This window comes from Bison bison, unplaced genomic scaffold (assembly GCF_000754665.1).
Source record: "Bison bison bison isolate TAMUID 2011002044 unplaced genomic scaffold, Bison_UMD1.0 scf7180017864384, whole genome shotgun sequence".
NCBI classification, from domain to species: Eukaryota; Metazoa; Chordata; class Mammalia; order Artiodactyla; family Bovidae; genus Bison; species Bison bison.
In genome coordinates, this window is record NW_011494956.1 from 12,508,164 (window position 1) to 12,529,568 (window position 21,405).

The 21,405-nt window shown below is 38.0% G+C and overlaps 1 protein-coding gene across 5 annotated transcripts in view; it reads left to right on the plus strand.

Moving 5' to 3' along the window:
• Positions 1 to 21,405, plus strand: part of CEP70 (centrosomal protein 70kDa) — a 94,879-nt gene that overhangs the window by 16,025 nt on the left and 57,449 nt on the right. For 2 of the 5 annotated variants that reach the window (XM_010858218.1, XM_010858215.1), the window contains 4 exons: positions 12,660 to 12,784; positions 17,632 to 17,722; positions 17,844 to 17,967; positions 18,287 to 18,467. In XM_010858218.1, coding sequence (XP_010856520.1) covers positions 12,770 to 12,784; positions 17,632 to 17,722; positions 17,844 to 17,967; positions 18,287 to 18,467 — 411 coding nt within the window. In that variant the 5' untranslated portion in view covers positions 12,660 to 12,769. Of the gene's footprint in view, positions 1 to 93; positions 206 to 2,092; positions 2,196 to 4,082; positions 4,146 to 12,659; positions 12,785 to 17,631; positions 17,723 to 17,843; positions 17,968 to 18,286; positions 18,468 to 21,405 lie in introns of those variants that run through there. The other 3 variants (XM_010858214.1, XM_010858216.1, XM_010858217.1) reach the window with 3 other exon arrangements.

Genomic DNA, 21,405 nt, shown 5'->3' on the forward strand with positions numbered 1-21,405 from the left:
GAGGGCGCGAGGCAGGACCAGCCTCCCCGGGCGGTCGGAGCAAATCGCTGCGGTGTTTCGGCCGGTGCAGAGGCGGATTCCTCGATGAGCTCCTGCTCGATTGGCCGACCTCCCACGGTGGGGTAACGGTCGCAGAGGCGGGGCCGGAGGCGGCTGAGCCGGCCGGGTTGAGCGCGCTGCGGGAGGTAGGCGGCGGCTGAGGAAGGTGAGCGGCGTTCTAGGTTTAGGGAGGGGTCGGCTGGAGCCCCCGCCTGAGGAGCCCCAACCTGAGGAACCCCGGGAACTGACCTCACCTGCGCCCTGAGAGTGGTCAGACGAGCCGCCTCGGAACTGGTTGGCTCCAATTAACAGTCCCAGGATAAAGGCCGAGGGGAGGAGGGTAGCCTGATAAACCTGGTTCGAGTCTGGCTTCGCCCTTTGTGGTCTCTGATTCCGCTTGTAAAAACTCAGCGCCTCAGTTTCTTTATTTGTGGAACACAGCTGATAATTCTTGCCTTACATGGTGATTGAGAAGGTTAAATGAGGCAATGAGTGTGAAGCTTGGAGTGATTTTCGGCACGCCCTGGATTCTGGATAAGTAGGTAGTTACTCCATCCCCATGAGTCCACCAGGACCGACCCGCTCCTCCTTTCAGTGTCAAGGTGTCTGAGGAGGTCGCTGGGCTAGTGAAGGCTAGGAATAGAAGGTGGGGGATAGATGAAGGTGTAGGTAGATGATTATCTCTTTCTCCGTTTTATTAGGTCCATTTCAGAGTGCGGGGCTCTTTATGCAGAGTCTAATTTGATTTTTATTAAGATCAATGAGTTGGAAATAACTAAAGGCTAAGAGACTTGTAACACGCAGGCCAAACAGAAGTGTTTTTGTGCCGCTTTATTTTGCAAGCATAAGGTTACACACTGTGCACGCATTATCCATGTTGGTTTCAATCTTCTGTATGAGGTTTTTGTTTTGTTTTTTATTTTCGGTCTTGCCAAACAGACTTGAGCCTTGCCCACCCCACCTTGGGGAGGAGGTGGCTGACAAGGGAATGCCGCAGCTTCTGCTTGGAGGAGTGTTCTGACTCTTTATGTAACTTCTCCTGGGGCAGAATGATTTGGTCTAGAGGAGATCCAGCCCTAATTTCGTTTATTTATTTGCGGTAAATTCAGTTCTTCTTAGGAACGTTAAATAGAGACTTTGAAAGCATTTCATGTTCCATTTATTGCAGTAAAGTGAAATATGTACTTTTGAGAAAGCTAATTACAGATTTTGATGTGACTTGACTTGAGAAAGAACAGCTACTGCCTATGCTTTATTTCCAGTTTTCCCCCCGAAAGTAGTGAAAAATAAATACATTTTAATGTATGGTGCATGTTATAGGGGTCACAGACTTATAAAGGGCGAGTTACCAAAGGAATTTTGGTGGACCTGGACAGTGCAAGGAGATAGAACTTTGTTTTGCTTATCTGTATGTGTCTTTCCAGCCGTGTATAAATGAACTCCTACCCTGCAACTGCTATTCTTATAGTCTTACTTTAGGTGTGATATGACACTGATTAAAGCAAGCTGCAGCTTCTTTGGCTTTGGGGAAGCATTGGTTCCCCAAGTTCTGGGGAACTTTTCTGATGCAAAGTTCCAGACCTGTGTCTTGTTACAGTTTGTAGTGGGGAGAAGACTGCTGCAAACCACTGGCACATTAATTTCACAGCATGGGCCCCTGAAAAGGAGAGCTTGGTCACAGGTGAAATTGTGATAGTTCTCCCTGCCTTTGCTTTTTGTATTCAGTGGTTTTTGTCTGAGAGTACTCCTGACAATAAGAATTATTCTGCCTTTGAAGCCAGAATCAGAATTGATGCTAGACAGTGATAGAGTTGGACACCCAGCTAAATGTTTTAGCACAGCTGGGAGAGGAAGGATAAGTGGAAAGAAGACCCCAGTGAAGGCACCTGGTGGTGACCATCTATGTCCATTAGCAGTTAATTCATTGATTCCAGCTTCTGTTTAGTGGTTACCACCAGTACCATAGATGCCTGCTCTGGGAATAACACAAGACCTTTCTTACCAGGAGATGAACATTGTAAGATTTGGATCTCTTATTTTTTTTGAAACATAGATGAAGATCCAGTTTCAGACATGAGACTCACTGAGTGATCATTTCATTGAGATCATCGTGAATGACAAGGTGAAAAGTACAAGAGGAATGTGGTATGACTGAGGTATGTCTGATGTGACAGATAACTCTCTCTGGGAATTGAGAGACCATGGAAAGGATCTGCTAATTATGGAAAACTGTACATATGTTTCCTTTTGACCTCCTCATAATCCTATCAGGTATTTGAAGCTCCATAAAGGAAACGGAAGCCCAGAGAGGCTAAGTAACTATTTCAGATAACACAGCTGGTCACCAATTCTCATCACCACCTCTATCCTGCTGTGTGCCAGGCACTGTTCAATTAGTCCTTTGTATTTTAACTTTCCTAATCTTCCCAAGAACCTATGAGCTAAGTACTTTTATTATCCTCATTTTATGATAAGGAAATTGAGGCACAGAGATTAGTGGTTTCTTGGTTGCCTGGCAGAAGCCATGATTTAAAACCCTGCTATTCTGGCTATACCAGCCTTCTTTTGGTTAGTATTTCTTTTACTTTTGGTTTTATTGTTATTTAATAAAGTTTTTTTTTTTAATTAAATAGTGAACTTTTATTATGAAATCAAACAGAAATGAACACACACACTGAATGTATACCTTAACAAATTAAGTGATGATACCTCCTAGGCCAGGGTAGAGAACCATGCTAGCCATGCTAAGACTGGTCTATCCCAATTACAGCTACTTCTGTACTCCCATTAGTAGCATTCTTCTGACTTTTACAGTAATTTCCTCCTTGTGTTAAAAAAAAAAGTTTTTTCCTAAATCTGTATTCTTCAGTATTAAAGTGTACCTCTTGCTCATTATATTAAAAAAAAAAAATCTCTTAATCTGTAGGTTTTCCCCTGTTCCTTTCTTTTCCTTATAACTTATCTGAAGAACTTGTCTCATTTGACCTATATATCCTACAGTCTGGATTTTGCAATTTGCATACTCATGTACAGTTGATTATGTTCTTCTGCCCTGGGTAATTCCTACACATTTGTAGCTGGATCAAAGACTGAATCAGACTCAGATTCAATTCCTTTGGTAATTCTCTAGGTGGTGTTTGGCAGGATCATAGGAGGTGCAGAATGTCTCGTTTCTCTTTGTGTTTCCAGCACCTGTTGATACTTGATGCCTGTATCTGTTCATTGAAGGCTGCAAAATAGTGATATTCTAATTTTATCATTTCTTTTACTTGTTAGTTAGAATATTAGCCCCTCAGTTGAATATGTAGCAGTAAAATCTTTTTAGGAAAGGCAGCATGAACAATTTGTTCCATTTATTTACCAATTTTTGAGAAAATGAATTGGTTCCTTATCTTCTGAAGATAATTATTTTAAAAAACCTAATATCAATATGAAGTCATAAATTTTAAACATTTTATGGGTTTCAGTTCATTGCAGTTATTTTAATTATCAAAGCTAATGTGCTGTCATCTTTGAGTGGGAGGAGCCTACTCAAGCCTATCCTTTTGCTATGACCCTACTAGTCTTTTTTTTTTTTCCTTTGGCTATTTCCTGACCAGGGATTGAACCTGTGCCCCCAGCATTGGAAACCGTCTTAACCACTGGACCATCAGGGAAGTCCAGCACTACTGTTCTTTAATAACTTCCTTGTTGTCTGATATCTTGAATGAAGTCTGTCCCAAATATGAAATAATTTTTTCAAGAAACTTTTTTTTCAAAAGGATCATAATCTGTATTCTAGGGATCCTGAGTCAATCATGGTTTTAGGCTTTTCTGTAGACAGGTAGATATAACTATCCTAGCTCTGTCTCTGTAAACACACACAGAACTCTTCATTTGTAAAACTGAAATTCTATACCCATTAAATAACTCAACCATTCCCCTGGCAGTCACCATTCTACTTTCTATATAAGTGGAATCATACAGCATTTGTTTGTGACTAGCTAATATATTTAAGGTTCATCCATGTTGTAACTTAGGTAAACATTTCCTTCCTGTTTCAGGCTGAATGGGCTTTCCTCATGACTCAGATGGTAAAGAATCCACATGCAATGCAGGAGACCCAGGTTTGATCCCTGGGTCAGGAAGACACCCTGGAGAAGGAAATAGCTACTTACTCCAGTATTCTTGTGTGGAGAATTCCATGGACAGAGGAGCCTGGCCGGCTACAGTCCATGGGGTCACAAAGAGTTGAACACCACTGAGCTGCTAACACTACACTACTACTTAAGGCTGAATAATATTCCACTTTATGGTTTATAGCATATTTTACTTATCTATTCATCTGTTGATGGAACTTGGGTTGCTTCCATCTTTTAGGTATATTTTGTGAGTAATGCTGCTGTGAACATAGATGTTCAAGTATCTTTTTAAGATCCTGCTTTCAGTTCTTTTGTCAAATTGCTGAATCCTAATGGCATTTCTACATTTAATTTTTTGAAGAACCACCATGCTATTTTTCATAGCAGCTGTACCATTTTATATTCCTGACAGTGCACAAGGGTTTCAGTTTCTCTACATCCTCACCAGTATCTGTTATTTCTGTTTCTCTTAGCTATCCTAATGGGTATGACAGAGAAGGCAATGGCACCCTACTCCAGTACTCTTACCTGGAAAATCCCATGGACAGAGGAGCCTGGAAGGCTGCAGTCCATGGGGCTGCTGAGGATTGGGCATGACCGAGCGACTTCACTTTCACTTTTCACTTTCATGCATTGGAGAAGGAAATGGCAACCCACTCCAGTGTTCTTGCCTGGAGAATCCCAGGGACGGGGGAGCCTGGTGAGCTGCCGTCTATGGGGTCGCACAGAGTCGGACACGACTGAAGCGACTTTGCAGCAGCAGCAGCAGCAATGGGTATGAGGTGGTATCTCATTGTAATTTTGATTTGCATTTCCCTAATGGGTAATGTTGAAATATTTTCATGTGTTTATAGCCTTTTTTATATTTTCTTTAGAGAAATGTCTGTTCAGGTTCCTTGCCCATTTTTTAATCAGATTTTTTTTGTTGTTAAGTTTCTGGAATTCTCTGTATATTCTGGATTGTTTATTGTTATATTTAGTTGCTAATTGTGTCTGACTCTTGCAACCCCATGGACTGTAGCCCACCAGGCTCCTCTGTCCATGGGATTTCCTAGGAAAGAATACTGTAGTAGGTTGCCATTTCCTTCTCCAGGGGATCTTCCCGACTCAGGGATCAAACGTATGTCCCTTGTGTCTCCTGAATCGGCAGGGAAATTCTTTACCACTGGGCCACCGTGGAAGCCCCATATATTCTGGATATTAATTCCTTATCACATAGATGATTTGTGAATATTTTCTCCCATTCCATGGATTGCCTTTTTACTCTGTTGACAGTATCTTTTGATGCACAAAAATTTTAAATTTTTGTAAAGTCCAGTTTGTTTGTTTTTACTTTTTGTTGCCTATGCCTTTGATGTCATATCTAAGAAATCATTGCCAAATTCAGGATTGTAAAGCTTTTACCCTGTGTTTTCTTTTAAATTTTTACAGTTTAAGCTCTTAAATTTAGGTCTCTGATCCATTTGAGTTAATTTTTGTGTGGTCTTAAGGGTACAACTTGGGAGAAGGCAATGGCACCCCACTCCAGTACTCTTGCTTGGAAAATCCCATGGACAGAGGAGCCTGGATGGCTGCAGTCCATGGGGTCGCTAAGAGTCGGACACGACTGAGCGACTTCACTTTCACTTTTCACTTTCATGCATTTGGAGTAAGAAATGGCAACCCACTCCAGTGTTCTTGCCTGGAGAATCCCAGGGACGGGGGAGCCTGGTGAGCTGCCGTCTATGGGGTCGAGCAGAGTTGGACAGGACTGAAGCGACTTAGCAGCAGTAGCAGCAGCAAGGGTACAACTTGAGTCTGAGTGAACTCTGGGAGTTTGTGATGGACAGGGAGGCCTGGTGTGCTGTGGCTTATGGAGTCGCAAAGAGTCGGACACGACTGAGCGACTGAACTGAACTGAAGGGTACAACTTCATTCTTTTTACAGTTTTCACAGCAGAGGAAGAGACTGACTATCTCCTTTTGAAGGCTTTTTGGCGCTCTTATCGAAAAACATTTGACAGTTCAGTCACTTAGTCATATTCAACTCTTAGCGACCCCATGGACTGTAGCACGCCAGGCTTCCCTGTCTATCACCAACTCCTGGAGTTTACTCAGACTCATGTCCATCAAGTCAGTGATGCCATCCAACCATCTGGTCCTCTGTTGTCCCCTTCTCCTCCTGCCTTCACTCTTTCCCAGCATCAGGATCTTTTCCAATGAGTCAGTTATTCCCATCAGGTGGCCAAAGTATTGGAGTTTCAGCTTCAGCATCATATTCCAATGAATATTCAGGGTTGATTTCCTTTAGGATTGACTGGTTGGATCTCCTTGTAGTCCAAGGGACTCTCAAGAGTCTTCTCCAACACCACAGTTCAAAAGCATCTTCAGCGCTCACATTTTACAATAAATGTGAGGGATTATATCTGGGCTCTTTATTCTATGCAAATGGTCTATGCCAACACCACTCTGTTTTGATTTATGTAGCTTTGCAAAGGAGTTTTAAGTCAGGAAGCTGTTACTCCTTCAGCTTCATCTTGTTATTCCTCCAGCTTCTTTCTTCTTTTTCAAGATTACATTCAGGTGATTACATTCAAGTTATTCACGGTCCCTTGAGATTCCATATGTATTTTAGGATAGGTTTTCTATTTCTGAAAAAAATGTCATTGGGATATTGATGGGGATTACACTGAATCTGTAGATTGCTTTGGTTAGTATCAATGTCTTAATATTAAGTCTTATGATCCATGAATATTGGATGTGACCCCATTTACTTATGTCTTTAATTTCTTTGAGCAATGTTTTATAGTTTTCATTGTACAAGACTTTTACCTCCTTGGTTAAGTTTGCTCCTATTTTTATTCTTTGATGTCGTTGTAAATGGAGTTCTTTTATTTTCCGTTTTAGGTTATTCATTGTTAGTATATAGAAATGCAAATGGTTTTTATATGCTGATTTTCATATTCTGCTGCTTTGCTGAATTCATTTATTCTAATGTATCTGCATGTGCGCATGTGCGTGTGTGTGTATTAAGGTTTTTGGTATATAAAATCGTATCGTGCAAATAGAGATAATTTGACTTCTTTTCCAATTTGGATACCTTTTATTTCTCTTTCTTACTTAAATGCTTGGTGGGAACTTCCATTTCTATGTGGAATAAAAGTGGTGAATGTGACATCCTTGCCTTGTTCCTCATCTTAGAGAGAAAGCTTGTAGTCTTTTACCATTGAATATGATGTTCGCTGTAGCTTTTTCATATATGGCTTTTGTTGAGTTGTGTGCGTGCTAGTTTGCTTCAATCATATCCTACACTTGAAGACCCCAGGCTCCTCTGTCCATTGGATTCTCCAGGCAAGAATACTGGAGTGGGTTGCCATATCCTCCTCCAGGGGATCTTTTGTTTTGTTGAATTAGTTTCCTTCTATTCCTAGTTATTGAGTGTTTATCACAAGAAGGTGTTGGATTTTGTAAAATGCTTTTTCTGCATCAATTGAGATGATTGTATATTCTTTTCCTTCATTCCATTAATGTAATATGTGATACACTGATTTCTTTTCATATGTTGAACTAATTCCTACATTCCAAGTATAAATCCCACTTGAATATGGTGTATAATTCTTTTACTATGCTGCTGAATTTGGTTTACTAGTGTGTGCATGCTCAGTCGCTTAAGTCGTGTCCAACCCTTGTGAACTCATGGACTATAGCCCTCCAGGCTCCTCTGTCCATGGGATTTTTCCAGGTAAGAACACTTGGAATGGGTTGCCATTTCCTCCTCCAGGGAATCTTCCCCACCCACTGTTCAAATCCTTGTCTCCTGTGCCTCCTGCATTGGCACTCAGATTCTTTACCATTTAGCCACCTGGGAAGCCTTTGGTTTACTAGTATTTTGCATCAATGCTTGTAAGGGATATTACTATTTTTCTTGTATTGTCTGACCTTTTAATATTAAGGTGATGCCATCTTCCAAGAATGAGTTAGGAAGTATTCCCTTGTCTAATTTTTTGGAATAGTTTGAGAAGAATTGTTAGTAGTTATTTAGATGTTTTGGTAGAATTCCTCAGTTATACCCCTCGGTCCATGTCTTGTCTTTTGGGGAGAGTTTGATTACTGATTCAGTTCTATTACTAGTTACGGATGTACTGCAATTTTCTGTTTCTTTGTGATTCAGTTTTGTGTCTAAAGGAATTTGTCCATTTCATTTTGGTTATCTAATTTGTTGGCATACAATTGTTCATAATATTGTTTAATACTTTTTTCTGTATAATTTGTAGTAATGTTCCCACTTTCATTTCTGATTTTAGTAATTTGAGTCTTCTCTTTTTTTCTGTTTATCAGGTAAAATTTGTCATTTTTTATTGATCTTTTCAGATGTCTTTCATTGACTTTCTCTATTGCTTTCCTAGTCTCTATTTCCTTTGTTTCTGCTCTAATTAATCTTTATTTTTTTCTTTTGCTAGCTTTGGGTTTAGTTTGTCCTTTTTCTAGTTCCTTAAGTTGCAAACTTAGGTTGTTAATTTGAGATCTTTCATGTTTTTAATGCAAATTTTTATAACTCTTAAATTTCCCCCTTCAGGATTGCTTTCACTGTGTCCTGTAAGTTTTGAAATATTGTGTTTTGTTTTCATTAATATCATAAGAGTTTTATAATTTCTCTTGTGATTTCTTCTTTCATCCATTGGTTATTTACAAATGTGTTGTCTAATTTCCATAAACTTATGAATTTTTGTTTTATTTTTTGATTTCTAACTTCACCTCTTTGTGGAGACTTAATTTGTTGTTTAACATATAGTCTATCCTGATAATGTCCCATGTGTACTTGGAAGACTGTATTCTGTTGTTGTTGAGCAGGTTTCTTTTCTTTTCTTTTTTTCTTTTTGATCAGCTTGTGGGATCTTAGTTCCATGACCAAGGATCAAACCCGTGCTCCCTGCAGTGGAAGCATGGAGTCCTAAACCACTGAATTACCAGGGAATTCCCAGTGTTCTTTATAAATCTACTAGATCTGGTTGTTTTACTCTGTCACATTGTCTGTTTCATTACTTTTCTTTTGTCTGATTACTATGTATTCTTGAGAATGGAGTGTTAAAATCTCCACCTATATTGTAGAACTATTTCTTCCTTCAATTCTGTGAATTTTTACTTCACATGTGTTAGTGGTCTGTTATTAAGTGCACAAGTGTTTATAATTGTTATGTATTCTAGCTGTATTAAATCTTTTATTAATACGTAATGTCCTGTTTTGTCTCTAGTAGCCTTTTTTGATATAAAGTCTATTTTGTCTGATACTCATATAGCTAGACTTTCCTTCTTTCTTTCTTTTAAAAAATTATTTTCATGAAATACCTTTTACCATTCTTTCACTTTCAATCTCTTTGTGTCTCTGGCTCTAAAATAGGTCTTGTTTTAGGCACATAGTTGGATCATATTTTCTTAAATTCATTCTACCAGTCTGTCAAGAGTTTGACCCTTTTACATTTAGAGTGATTACTGACAGGTAAGGGATTACTGTCTGTAATTTTGCTATTTTTTTGTAACATGGCTTTTTTCCCCCCTCATTTCCTGTATTACTGTCTTCTTGTGTTTAGTTGATTTTTTTTGGTAGCAGAATGTTTTCTTTTTCTATATATTCTATCACTGTTTTCTTTGTGGTAACCATGAAGTTTACATTTACCATTATAAAATCATAACACTAATTTGAATTTATCAGAGTTTCACTTAAATAACGTATAAAAATTCTACTTCTTTACAGCTCTATCCCCACCTCTTTCAGTTGTTGATGTTGCAGTTACATCTTTATACATGTGTGCCTGAAAACAAAAATTCTAGTAAATGAGTTAGTGTCTTAAATTAGGTAGAAAATGTGTGACACTACAAACCAAAGTTATAATAATATTAGCTTTAGACTAATGATTGTTTTTTAAAAAAACGACCTGTTTCTTAAGTCATGTAGCAAGCAAAAAGTGGAGTTACACATCTTTGTTATAATAGCAGCTTTTATAATTGCCTGTGTATTTACCATGCCATTTACCTTTATTGAGATATTTAGTTTTTCATATGGCTTTGATTTACTGTCCTGTGTCCTTTTATTTCAACTAGTGGGACTACCTTTACCATTGCTTGTAGGGCAGGTCTAGTGGTAAGGAATGCCTTAAACTTTAGTTTATCTGGAAATATCTTTATTTTGTTCTCACTTTTGAAGGATAGTTTTGCCAAACATAAGATTCTTGATTGACAGTTTCTTTCTTTCAGAAAGAATTATATCATCTCACTACCTCCTGGTCTCCAAAGTTGCTGTTAAGAAATCTGCTGGTAATTACCTTGTGTGTGATGTGTCACTTCTTCCTTGCTATTTTCAAGATTCTTTGTTCTTTGAAAAGCTTGAAAAAAAAGTACTACAGTACTTCTTGGTGTAGGTCTCTGAGTTTATGTTTCTAGGAGTTTGTGTCTTTCAACAAATTTGGGAAGTTTTCAGCCATCATTTCATATTCTCCCTACCACCCTCTCTTTTCTCCTTCTGGGACTCCCACAATTCGTGTGTTGACACAGCTGGTAGTGTCTCACAGGTCCTTTAGGTAAGGTTCACTTTTATTCAGTCTTCCTTTTTTCCTATTCTTTAGACTTGATAATTTCCATTGTCTTACCTTCACACTTACTGTGATTCATTCTTTTGCCTGTTCAAATCTGCATTTGAATGCCCCTAGTAAATTCCTTATTTCAGTTATACTTTTCAATTACAGAATATGTTTGATTTTCGTTTTGTTGTTTTCTCTCTTTACTGATATTTCACTTTTGATCATATATTTTTTCTTATTTTTTCTCCACATCTTCCCTTAGTTCTTTGAATTTTTTAAGGTGGTTGTTTTAAATGCTTTGTGCAGTAGATGTGCCATCAAGTTTTGTTGTTTTTTTTCAGAGACAGTTTGATTTTTTTTTTTTTTTTCCTTTGAATGAGCCATGCTTTCCAGATTCTTTGTAAGCTTTACTTTTTATTGATAACTGGACATTTGAATCTAGTAATATCTATGGAAATAAGATTCTCTTTCTTTGCCATGGTTTGCTGGGGTTTGTTTTTCTTTGTTTTAAATTTTGGCTGTCTTTGTGCTGAGGATCAGCCTGACCTATAAACTTGAGATATTTTTTAGCCTACACCTTTCTCTGGGTACATGCAGTGGCTTTCTAATTCCCCATATATGCATTTAGGAGTGCTATATGTGAACCTTCTTTGGATTCTGATTTGGAGAAAAAAAAAAATAATTTAAGACATTTGGGGGGAAATTGAACATGGACTAGATATTAAGTGATAGTAAGGAATTAATATAATTTGGTGTGACAGTGGTATTAAAGTTATGTTAAAATGAGTCTACATTTATTGGAGGTGAGTACTGAAATATAAGTGGGTAGAGAAATGAAATAAATAAGGAAGAATGTTGGTTATTATTGATCTTGGGTTAATGAATATACATGGGTTCATTTTACTCTTTCTCTACTTGTATGTATTTTTTTTAATTTCTCTAATGGAAAGTTTAAAAACTAGCTGAAAGGTGGTAGCCATTGAAGTTGGCTGATACTTTCAAAAAGTATCTTTATTTAAATAAAAGTGAGATGAACATAGTGCATTCGAGACCAGAGTTTAAAGGGGAGAGAGTACTCTCTGATGTCAGCAGCAAAAATTGCAGAATTGGAGAATTTGCAACATGTTACTAGGTTTAGCTGAAAATGAATTATTGGTGACTAGTATTGGTGCATTTCACTATCTGAAGCAGAAGTAGAAGGACAGAAGGGTGATTTGCAAGAAAAACTGAACTAGCAGCAGGGAGGATCATTTTACTTCTCTGTCTCACATGGTTATAGCATCTGATATATTGGTACAATTCTCCCAGCACTCTTTCCTGCCGTCTTTGACAGCTAGAGATGTTGGATTAAACACTTTCTAAGGTTCTCTCATGTTGTGAGATTCCATGATGCCAATGAATATGTGTGATGATTGTGCCTCTGCAAAGGAAGAGTTAGATACCATAAAAATTCAAGGAAGTTTCTTCCTATAGAATGGCAGAGTCTTAGACAACAAGAGCACGTGATGGGAGGGTAGACTGAATATAAACTTGTGTGTGTGCCAGTCAAATAGAATACGTTGTGTTGCTAGCCTTTGATCTACTTAGAAATAAAGACCACCTAAGAATGTGGCATTTAATTTACCCTTTGAGTTAGGCTGGTGAATTAATTATTAAACTAATGAATTCAGACAATTCTTTCATTTTTTGGGAAGCAGCTTACAAAAAATGTTTATTAGCATCACTTGCTTTTCACATTACCTAGTTAAAACAAATAGTTTTCTTTGTGTATATATGTGTAAAACCCCATAATGTTTCATTTCTAGAGGAGAACATTAAAATTATAAAAATCGGCTTTCTTAGAAGTCATAGAAGTTTTGGCTTAGGAATGCTTAAATTGCCCAAGAGTAGTGGATTCTTTTAAATATAATTTTCTTTAACACCTTATTGCACTTTTTTTATTTTAGGCAATTCAATTTTTTATTGCCAATCTCAACTTCTTTTGACTCTACAAAAGAAATTGTATCTACAGCAGCCTCTAAAGCCAAGGAGTCCAGCAAATCATCAGATAAGACTCATGACTGAAAAACAGGTAAACCTGAAATATTTGAAACCAGTGTTTATCAAAGTATGCGTCAAAGAATACCATATCTACAAATGTGAAAAACCTTACTTTAAAAGGCTACTTGAGTAAAAGCATTTTCGGAAATGATGGGTTAAAACTATTAAATGGTATCCTTATTCTAAGACTTCACAACATATCAGTGTCCAGAAGGAGGCTTTATTATACAGTTTTTCCTACTTACGTAATACTAATTTGATGAATATTTCATTAGACTGGTCTTCTTCAGTTTATACTTGGAAAATGCCATTCTCAAATATTTTGGAATTTGCAAACAGTTATGTTTTTCTTCAAACATAATTTAACTCAGATGACCGTTATATCTACTACTGTGGGCAAGAATCCCTTAGAAGAAATGGAGTAGCCATCATAGTCAACAAAAGAGCCCCAAATGCAGTACTTGGATGTAATCTCAAAAACAACAGAATGATCTCTGTTCGTTTCCAAGGCAAACCATTCAGTATCGCAGTAATCCAAGTCTATGCCCCAACCAGTAATGCTGAAGAAGCTGAAGTTGAATGGTTCTATGAAGACCTACAAGACCATCTAAAACTACACCCAAAAAAGATGTCCTTTTCATTATAGGGTACTGAAATGCAAAAGTAGGAAATCAAGAAATACCTGGAGTAACAGGCAAGTTTGGCTGTGGCATACAGAATGAAGCAGGGCAAAGGCTAACAGAGTTTTGCCAAGAGAACGCACTAGTCATAGAAAACACCCTCTTCCAACAACACAGGAGAAGACTCTACACGTGGACATCACCAGATGGTCAATACCGAAATCAGATTGATTATATTCTTTGCAGCCAAAGATGGAGAAGCTCTATACAGTCAGCAAAAACAAGACTAGGAGCTGATTGTGGCTCAGATTGTGAATTTCTTATTACCAAATTCAGACTTAAATTGAAGAAAGCAGCAAAAACCACTAGACCATTCAGGTATGACCTAAATCATATCCCTTATGATTAAACAATATAAGTGACAAGTAGGCTAAAGGGATTAGGTCTGATAGAGTGCCTGAAGAACTATGGACAGAGGCTCATGACATTGTACAGGAGGCAGTGATCAAGACCATTTCCAAGAAAAAGAAATGCAAAAAGACAAAATGGTTGTCAGAGAGGCCTTACTGTGAAGCCTGTGAAAAGAAGAGAAGCGAAAGGCAAAGGAGAAAAGGAAAGATATACCCATTTGAATGCAGAGTTCCAAAGAATAGCAAGGAGAGACAAGAAAGCCTTTCTCAGTGATCACTGCAAAGAAATAGAGGAAAACAGTGAAATGGGAAAGAGTAGAGATCACTTCAAGAAAATTAAGAGATACCAAGGGAACATGCAAAGATGGACACAATAAAGGACAGAAATGGTATGGATTTAACAAAAACAGAAGATATTAAGAAGTGGCAAGAATCCACAGAAGAACTATACAAAAAAGGTCTTCATGACCCAGATAATCATGATGGTGTGATCACTCACCTAGAGCTAGACATCCTGGAATGTGAAGTCAGGGGGGCCTTAGGAAGCATCACTATGAACAAAGCTAGTGAAGGTGATGAAATTCCAGTTGAACTATTTCAAATCCTGCAAGATGATGCTGTGAAAGTGCTGCACTCGATATGCCAGTGGAAAATAGCAGTGGCCACAGGACTGGAAAAGGTCATTTTCATTCCAGTCCCAAAGAAAGGCAATGTCAAAGAATGCATCATGTGAAATACTGGGCTGGATGAAGCACAGGCTGGAATCAGGATTGCCGGGGGAAATATCAATGACCTCAGATATGCAGATGACACCACCTTTATGGCATAAAGTGAAGAGGAGCTAAAGAGCCTCTTGAAAGTGAAAGAGGAGAGTGAAAAAGTTGGCTTAAAACATTCAGAAAATGAAGATCATGGCATCTGGTCCTATCACCTCATGGGAAATAGATGGGGGAACAGTGGCAGACTTTTTTGGGGGGGCTCCAAATTCACTGCAGATGGTGACTGAAGCTATAAAATTAAAAGATGCTTGCTCCTTGGAAGAAAAGTTATGACCAACCTGGAAAACATATTAAAAAGAAGAGACATTACTTTGGCAGCAAAGGTCCGTCTAGTCAACACTATGGTTTTTCCAGTAGTCACGTATGGATGTGAGAGTTGGACTATAAAAAAAGCTGAGTGCCAAAGAATTGATGCTTTTGAACTGTGGTATTGGAGAAGACTCTTGAGAGTCCCTTAGACTTCAAGGAGATCAAAACAGTCCATCCTAAAGGAGATCAGTCTGGGTGTTCATTGGAAGGACTGATACTGAAGCTGAAACTCCAATACTTTGGCCACCTGATGTGAACTGAGTCACTGGAAAAGACCCTAATGCTGGGAACGATTGAGGGCAGGAGGAGAAGCGGACGACAGAGGATGAGATGGTTGGATGGCGTCACTGACTCAATGGACATGAGTCTGGGTAAACTCTGGGAATTGGCGATGGATAGGGCTGCCTGTGGTGCGGCAGTCCATGGGATCACAAAGAGTCAGACACGACTGAGCAACTGAACTGAACTGATGTTTTTCTTTCTCTTAAAAGAGTTATCAGGACTTTCATGGCAGTCCAGTGGTTGAGACTGCCTCCCAGTGCATAAGGTGTGTGTTCAATCCGTGATCGGGGAGCTAAGATCCTACATGCCTCTTGGCCAAAAACCAAAGCATAAAACAAGCAATATAGAAACAAATTCAATAAAGACTTAAAAATGGTCCACATCAAATTAAAAAAAAAAAACCTTTAAAAAGTTATCAGGCAACAGTATTTGTATAGTTTGGTCATTCAAAATATGTGACTTTTTTTATAGGGCATTTTTTTTTTTAATGAGTCGTAGTAGGTTTGGAGAACGAAATGGCAACCCACTCCAGTGTTCTTGCCTGGAGAATCCCAGGGACAGAGGAGCCTAGTGGGCTGCCATCTGTGGGGTCGCACAGACTCGGACACGACTTAAGCAACTTAGCAGCAGCAGTAGGTTTCCACTTATATACCCACACAGAGCTTTTGGCTTCCCAAACAGATTCTAGCAACAGTTTTAGTTCTGTTTCTTTAATCTTTGTGACCAGAAGACAAAAATAAGGGGAAAAAATTGTCAGGGCGGGAGAGTTACAGAAAGGATAAAGAAATAGAAGGAAGTCAGCAGTTAAAATGAAAGATTTGTTTGGTATTTGAGCCATAATCCTATCAAAGAGTCATCAGGACAATTTGGTTTTTGTCTTGATAGGTTTTTAAAAATTGAAGTATAGTTGATTTACAGTATTAACTTCAGGTGTGTAACATAGTGAATCAGTAGTTTTTACTGATCACTAAATCAGTAAAAACAGATTTTACTCCATTAAAAGTTATTACAAGATAATTGTTATAATTCTCTTGCTATACAGTGTATCCTTGTTGCTTATCTATTTTAGTAGATTTTTTAATGTCTGAGGGGAATTTGAATGCGAATGTGATAGTTTCTCAGTCATGCCTGACTCTTTGCAACCCCATGGACTGCAAAGTAGCCTGCCTGGCTCCTCTGTCCATGGAATTCTCCAGGCAAGAACCCTGGAGTGGGTAGCCATTTCCTTCTCCATTGGATGTGAAGAGTAATACTTTTATTTGAACTTTTAAAAATTTTCTAGGAGAGAGGGAGGGGAAAAAATTCTCCAAATTATTAATATTAACATTATTATAATATTTACATGCTATTCACTAATAAAATACATTAGATACTTTTCAAGCATTTAAATAAATTGAAAATTTACTCAAATCACCTTTTCACAAATATACTTACATTATACTATATAAGATATTTAAGGCCTCTTTTAAAAAGAATGCAAAGTATCTCACACACTTGATTTTAAAATTGATCATTGTACTTAAGAACCTGTTATTGATGTTAACATCATGAATTTAAATGTCATTTAAAAAATACCTGTTTCTGTTGTATTTTATGTTCTTTTCTTACCCATTGTTTTTATTTATTGTTAGGTTTTATTCTTTTTTTAATCTGGAGAGAGTTCCCTTCTCAGGGTAAATACATATGTAGAATCAGGGATACAAAAATTAGAAGTGTCTTTCAGAATATTTCTACTAGAATCAGTTACCTAGATGGACAGACTCCTTTTCATAGTTAGACCTTGTCCATTATACAAGGAACTACCTAAGTTATTGGCTCTTCCAGTCAGATATGTTTGATTTTGTTGTGACCCTGGTCATCGTTAAGGTGACAGTTAAATAAAAAACCCTAAATAAAAAGTACAGTTAAATAAGAAACTTAAGGTCTGTTTGCTGCTGCTGCTGCTGCTAAGTCGCTTCAGTCGTGTCCGACTCTGTGCGACCCCATAGATGGCAGCCCACCAGGCTCCCCCGTCCCTGGGATTCTCCAGGCAAGAACACTGGAGTGGGTTGCCATTTCCTTCTCCAATGCATGAAAGTGAAAAGTGAAAGTGAAGTCGCTCAGTCGTGTCCGACTCTTAGTGACTCCATGGACTGCAGCCTACCAGTCTCCTCCATCCATGGGATTTTCCAGACAAGAGTACTATTTAATTCACTGAAATTATAAGGCTTTTAATTTATTCATTAAGACCTATATATGTGTTCTGGAATTATGTAATTCCAGATATAATGTAAGTATCTGTGCTTATCTGCATCCTTTTTAGTCTAATTTTGTTAGAAACAAATCTGTTTTAATTTTAAGCATTATGTGTGTATAAAAATTCATATTAAAGCTTTTGGAAAAAAAGTCTGTTGTTCTGAAAACAAAGGAAATTATAAGAGGGCATTTCTTCACCCTATATCTTAACGTTGATCCTTTTCTGTCTTCTTGTACTTGTAGCGGGAAGAAGCAGAATGGGAAAACATAAATGTGCTGTTGATGATGCATGGCTTAAAGCCTTTATCTCTAGTCAAAAGAACAGATATGAAAGGTAATCAAATTATATTCTTGCTCCTTAAGATAAAAAGCTTCTTTTTTTTAAAAACATTTTCAATCTTAATGTTTTTCTTATCTTCATTTTTACTATGTGTATTACATTTCAAAAAATGTAGATCTCATCATTTTTGACAAACAGTCATCACAGACGATGAGGGAGAATTTAAAAACAATGATGGAGGAAACATCGCGTCAACAGAACATGATCCAGGAGCTCATAGAAACTAATAAACAGCTTAAGTAAGAAAATGGAAAAAAATCTGTTTTGAATTGTATGTGAACAAATGATATGCATTTAAAAAAATAACTCACTTGAAAAGAATCTTGGAATTTAATTTTCCATTGATTAAATATAAAGTAAAAAATATTTTTAGTAGGTAAATCTTTTGGTAATAGCTTCGATATATACTGATACCCTATGTTTCCTTTGTTGGTTTGTGTTATAGAAATTTTAAGAATGCAAAAAAATTTTAGAAAGTTGTTATGTTGGTAGATGGATATGTTGGTTGATATGATTTGTTACTATTACTAAGAGAAGGAATTGTATGTCTGGTACTAGAAATGAACTTCAGCAACAGCAAAGCCGAGCAGCAGATCAGGAACAACGAGCTAATGACTTGGAACAAATTATGGAGAGTGTGAAGTCCAAAATTGGTGAAATGGAGGATGAATCTGTAAATAGGGTTTGCCAGCAACAGAATAAAATAAAAGAACTTCAAAAGGAGCATAAAGTTTTACAGGTAATGAGTTAAACATTTTCTTACATGATAGTCTTAAAATACCTTGTCAATGTTACAGGTGACTTCATGTTACTTAATTCAGTGATCCTTATCTTCCTTTACCTATTATTGTCATTGTCTTGAAATTCTTTGCCGTTTCCAGAATATTTTCTCTTCTGGTTTTCCTCTAACCCCACTGGTTATTTTTTGATCCCTTTGCTGATTCTTCCCATTTTCCATGACTTATCCCTTCAGTTCAGTCGCTCAGTCGTGTCCGACTCTTTGCGACCCCATGAATCACAGCACGCCAGGCCTCCCTGTCCATCACCAACTCTCCGAGTTCACTCATCCTCATTGTCCATCGAGTTGGTGATGCCATCCAGCCATCTCATCCTCTGTCGTCCCCTTCTCCTCCTGCCCCCAATCCCTCCCAGCATCAGGGTCTTTTCCAATGAGTCAATTCTTTGCATGAGGTGGCCAAAGTATTGGAGTTTCAGCTTCAGCATCAGTCCTTCCAATGAACACCCAGGACTGATCTCCTTCAGAATGGACTGGTTGGATCTCCTTGCAGTCCAAGGGACTCTCAAGAGTCTTCTCCAACACCACAGTTCAAAAGCATCAATTCTTCAGCACTCAGCTTTCTTCAGTCCAACTCTCACATCCATACATGACCACTGGAAAAACCATAGCCTTGACTAGACGGACCTTTGTTGGCAAAGTAATGTCTCTGCTTTTCGCCCTTCCAAAGAGTAAGGGTCTTTTAATTTCATGGCTATAGTCACCATCTGCAGTGATTTTGGAGCCCCCAAAAATAAAGTCTGACTCTGTTTCCACTGTTTCCTCATCTATTTCCCATGAAATGATGGGACCAGATGCCATGATCTTAGTTTTCTGAATGTTGAGCTTTAAGCCAACTTTTCACTCTCGTCTTTCACTTTCATCAAGAGGCTTTTTAGTTCCTCTTCATTTTCTGCCATAAGGGTGGTGTCATCTGCATATCTGAGGTTATTGATATTTCTCCCGGCACTCTTGATTCCAGCTTGTGCTTCGTACAGCCCAGCATTTCTCATGATGTACTCTGCATATGAGTTAAATAAGCACGGTGACAGTATACAGCATTGACGTACTCCTTTTCCTATTTGGAACCAGTCTGTTGTTCCATGTCCAGTTCTAACTGTTGCTTCCTGACCTGCATACAGATTTCTCAAGAGGCAGGTCAGGTGGTCTGGTATTCCCATCTCTTTCAGAATTTTCCACAGTTTATTGTGATCCACACAGTCAAAGGCTTTAGCATAGTCAATAAAGCAGAAATAGATGTTTTTCTGGAACTCTCTTGCTTTTTTGACGATCCAATGGATGTTGGCAATTTGATCTCTGGTTCCTCTGCCTTTTCTAAAACCAGCTTGAACACCTGGAAGTTCACAGTTCACGTATTGCTGAAGCCTGGCTTGGAGAATTTTGAGCATTACTTTACTAGTGTGTGAGATGAGTGCAATTGTGCGGTAGTTTGAGCATTCTTTGACATTGCCTTTCTTTGGGATTGGAATGAAAACTGACCTTTTCCAGTCCTGTGGCCACTGCTGAGTTTTCCAAGTTTGCTGGCATATTGAGTGCAGCACTTTCACAGCATCATCTTTCAGGATTTGAAATAGCTCAACTGGAATTCCATCACCTCCACTAGCTTTGTTCGTAGTGATGCTTTCTAAGGCCCACTTCACATTCCAGGATGTCTGGTTCTAGGTCAGTGATCACACCATCGTGATTTTCTGGTTGTGCTCATCCCTTAAACCTTTCTTTTTCCTATAAATTCAAATGTCTTTGGTGATGCTCAATCTAAGTCATAGTACTTTTAAATCTGTGGCACAGGCTTCTTCCCTTAATTCCAGACTAACATCCTGCATCCTACTTGATATCTCTATTGGATGGGTAATTAGGCATGTAGAACTTTTTAACATGTCCAAAACCATACCTGGATTTCCTCCCCAAACTTTTGTCTTTTAGTCTCCACTCTGGTCCAAGTCACTTTCATTTCTTTACTGTGTCTTTCTTGGTTTCCCTACTCCAAGCCTTGCCTTTTTCAATGTGCTCTCAACATTGTAGCACAGAACACTCTAACTTTGCGTTTTCTTTTTTTTTAAAGGGAAAAATCCAAAACTCTTTACCGTGATCTTACATGATTGTCCCTGTGTTACCTTCTGACTTCATCTCCTGTACCTTTTGCATATTCTATTCCAGTCACACTGACATTCTTGATTTTCTTTGAACATTTGCCTTGAACATTCTCACTTCAGGGACTTTGTATATTTTGTTCTTCCTTTTTCCCTTTACCATGCATGCTTTTTTTAGCTGCACAGTTTGTTTTCTCTCTGCTTACTCAAGTGTCACATCACTATCTCTCCGGGATTCCATTTTTGACTACTTCACTTACAGTTGGCAGTCCTGTCCCCCACATATCATCTTGCCTTCCCTGCTTTGTTTTATCCATAATTCTTATCACCATCTAACATGCTGATATACTATACAATTTGTTTTGTTTGTATATCTCTGTGTTAGAATGCAAGCTCCGTGAGGGCTGATATTTTTGTCTGTTTTGTCTAGGGCTGAGAAAATGTCTGCTTTATTATTAGTATCAATAGATACTAATAGATATTAGTATCAATATCAATAGATATTTGAATTATTGATTTTTAGTTTTATGTTTATTGAAATAGCGATGTTATAACATTGAATAATTAATTCCTAATTTAAAAAACCTCTTTTAAAACTTGGGTGTTTATTGTAATTGAAAGAAAGAAATCTTTTGTAGGGAAAATCAATATTTAGTCGTATAAGACATTACAGATACTTAGAAACAGTATATCATTATAAGTGTTTTCTGTTGGCACAGCATTATGTGTACCTGTTGCATACAAGGTGTTTAGGCTGCCTAAAGGGACAGTACTCCTTAGGCAGGGTCTAG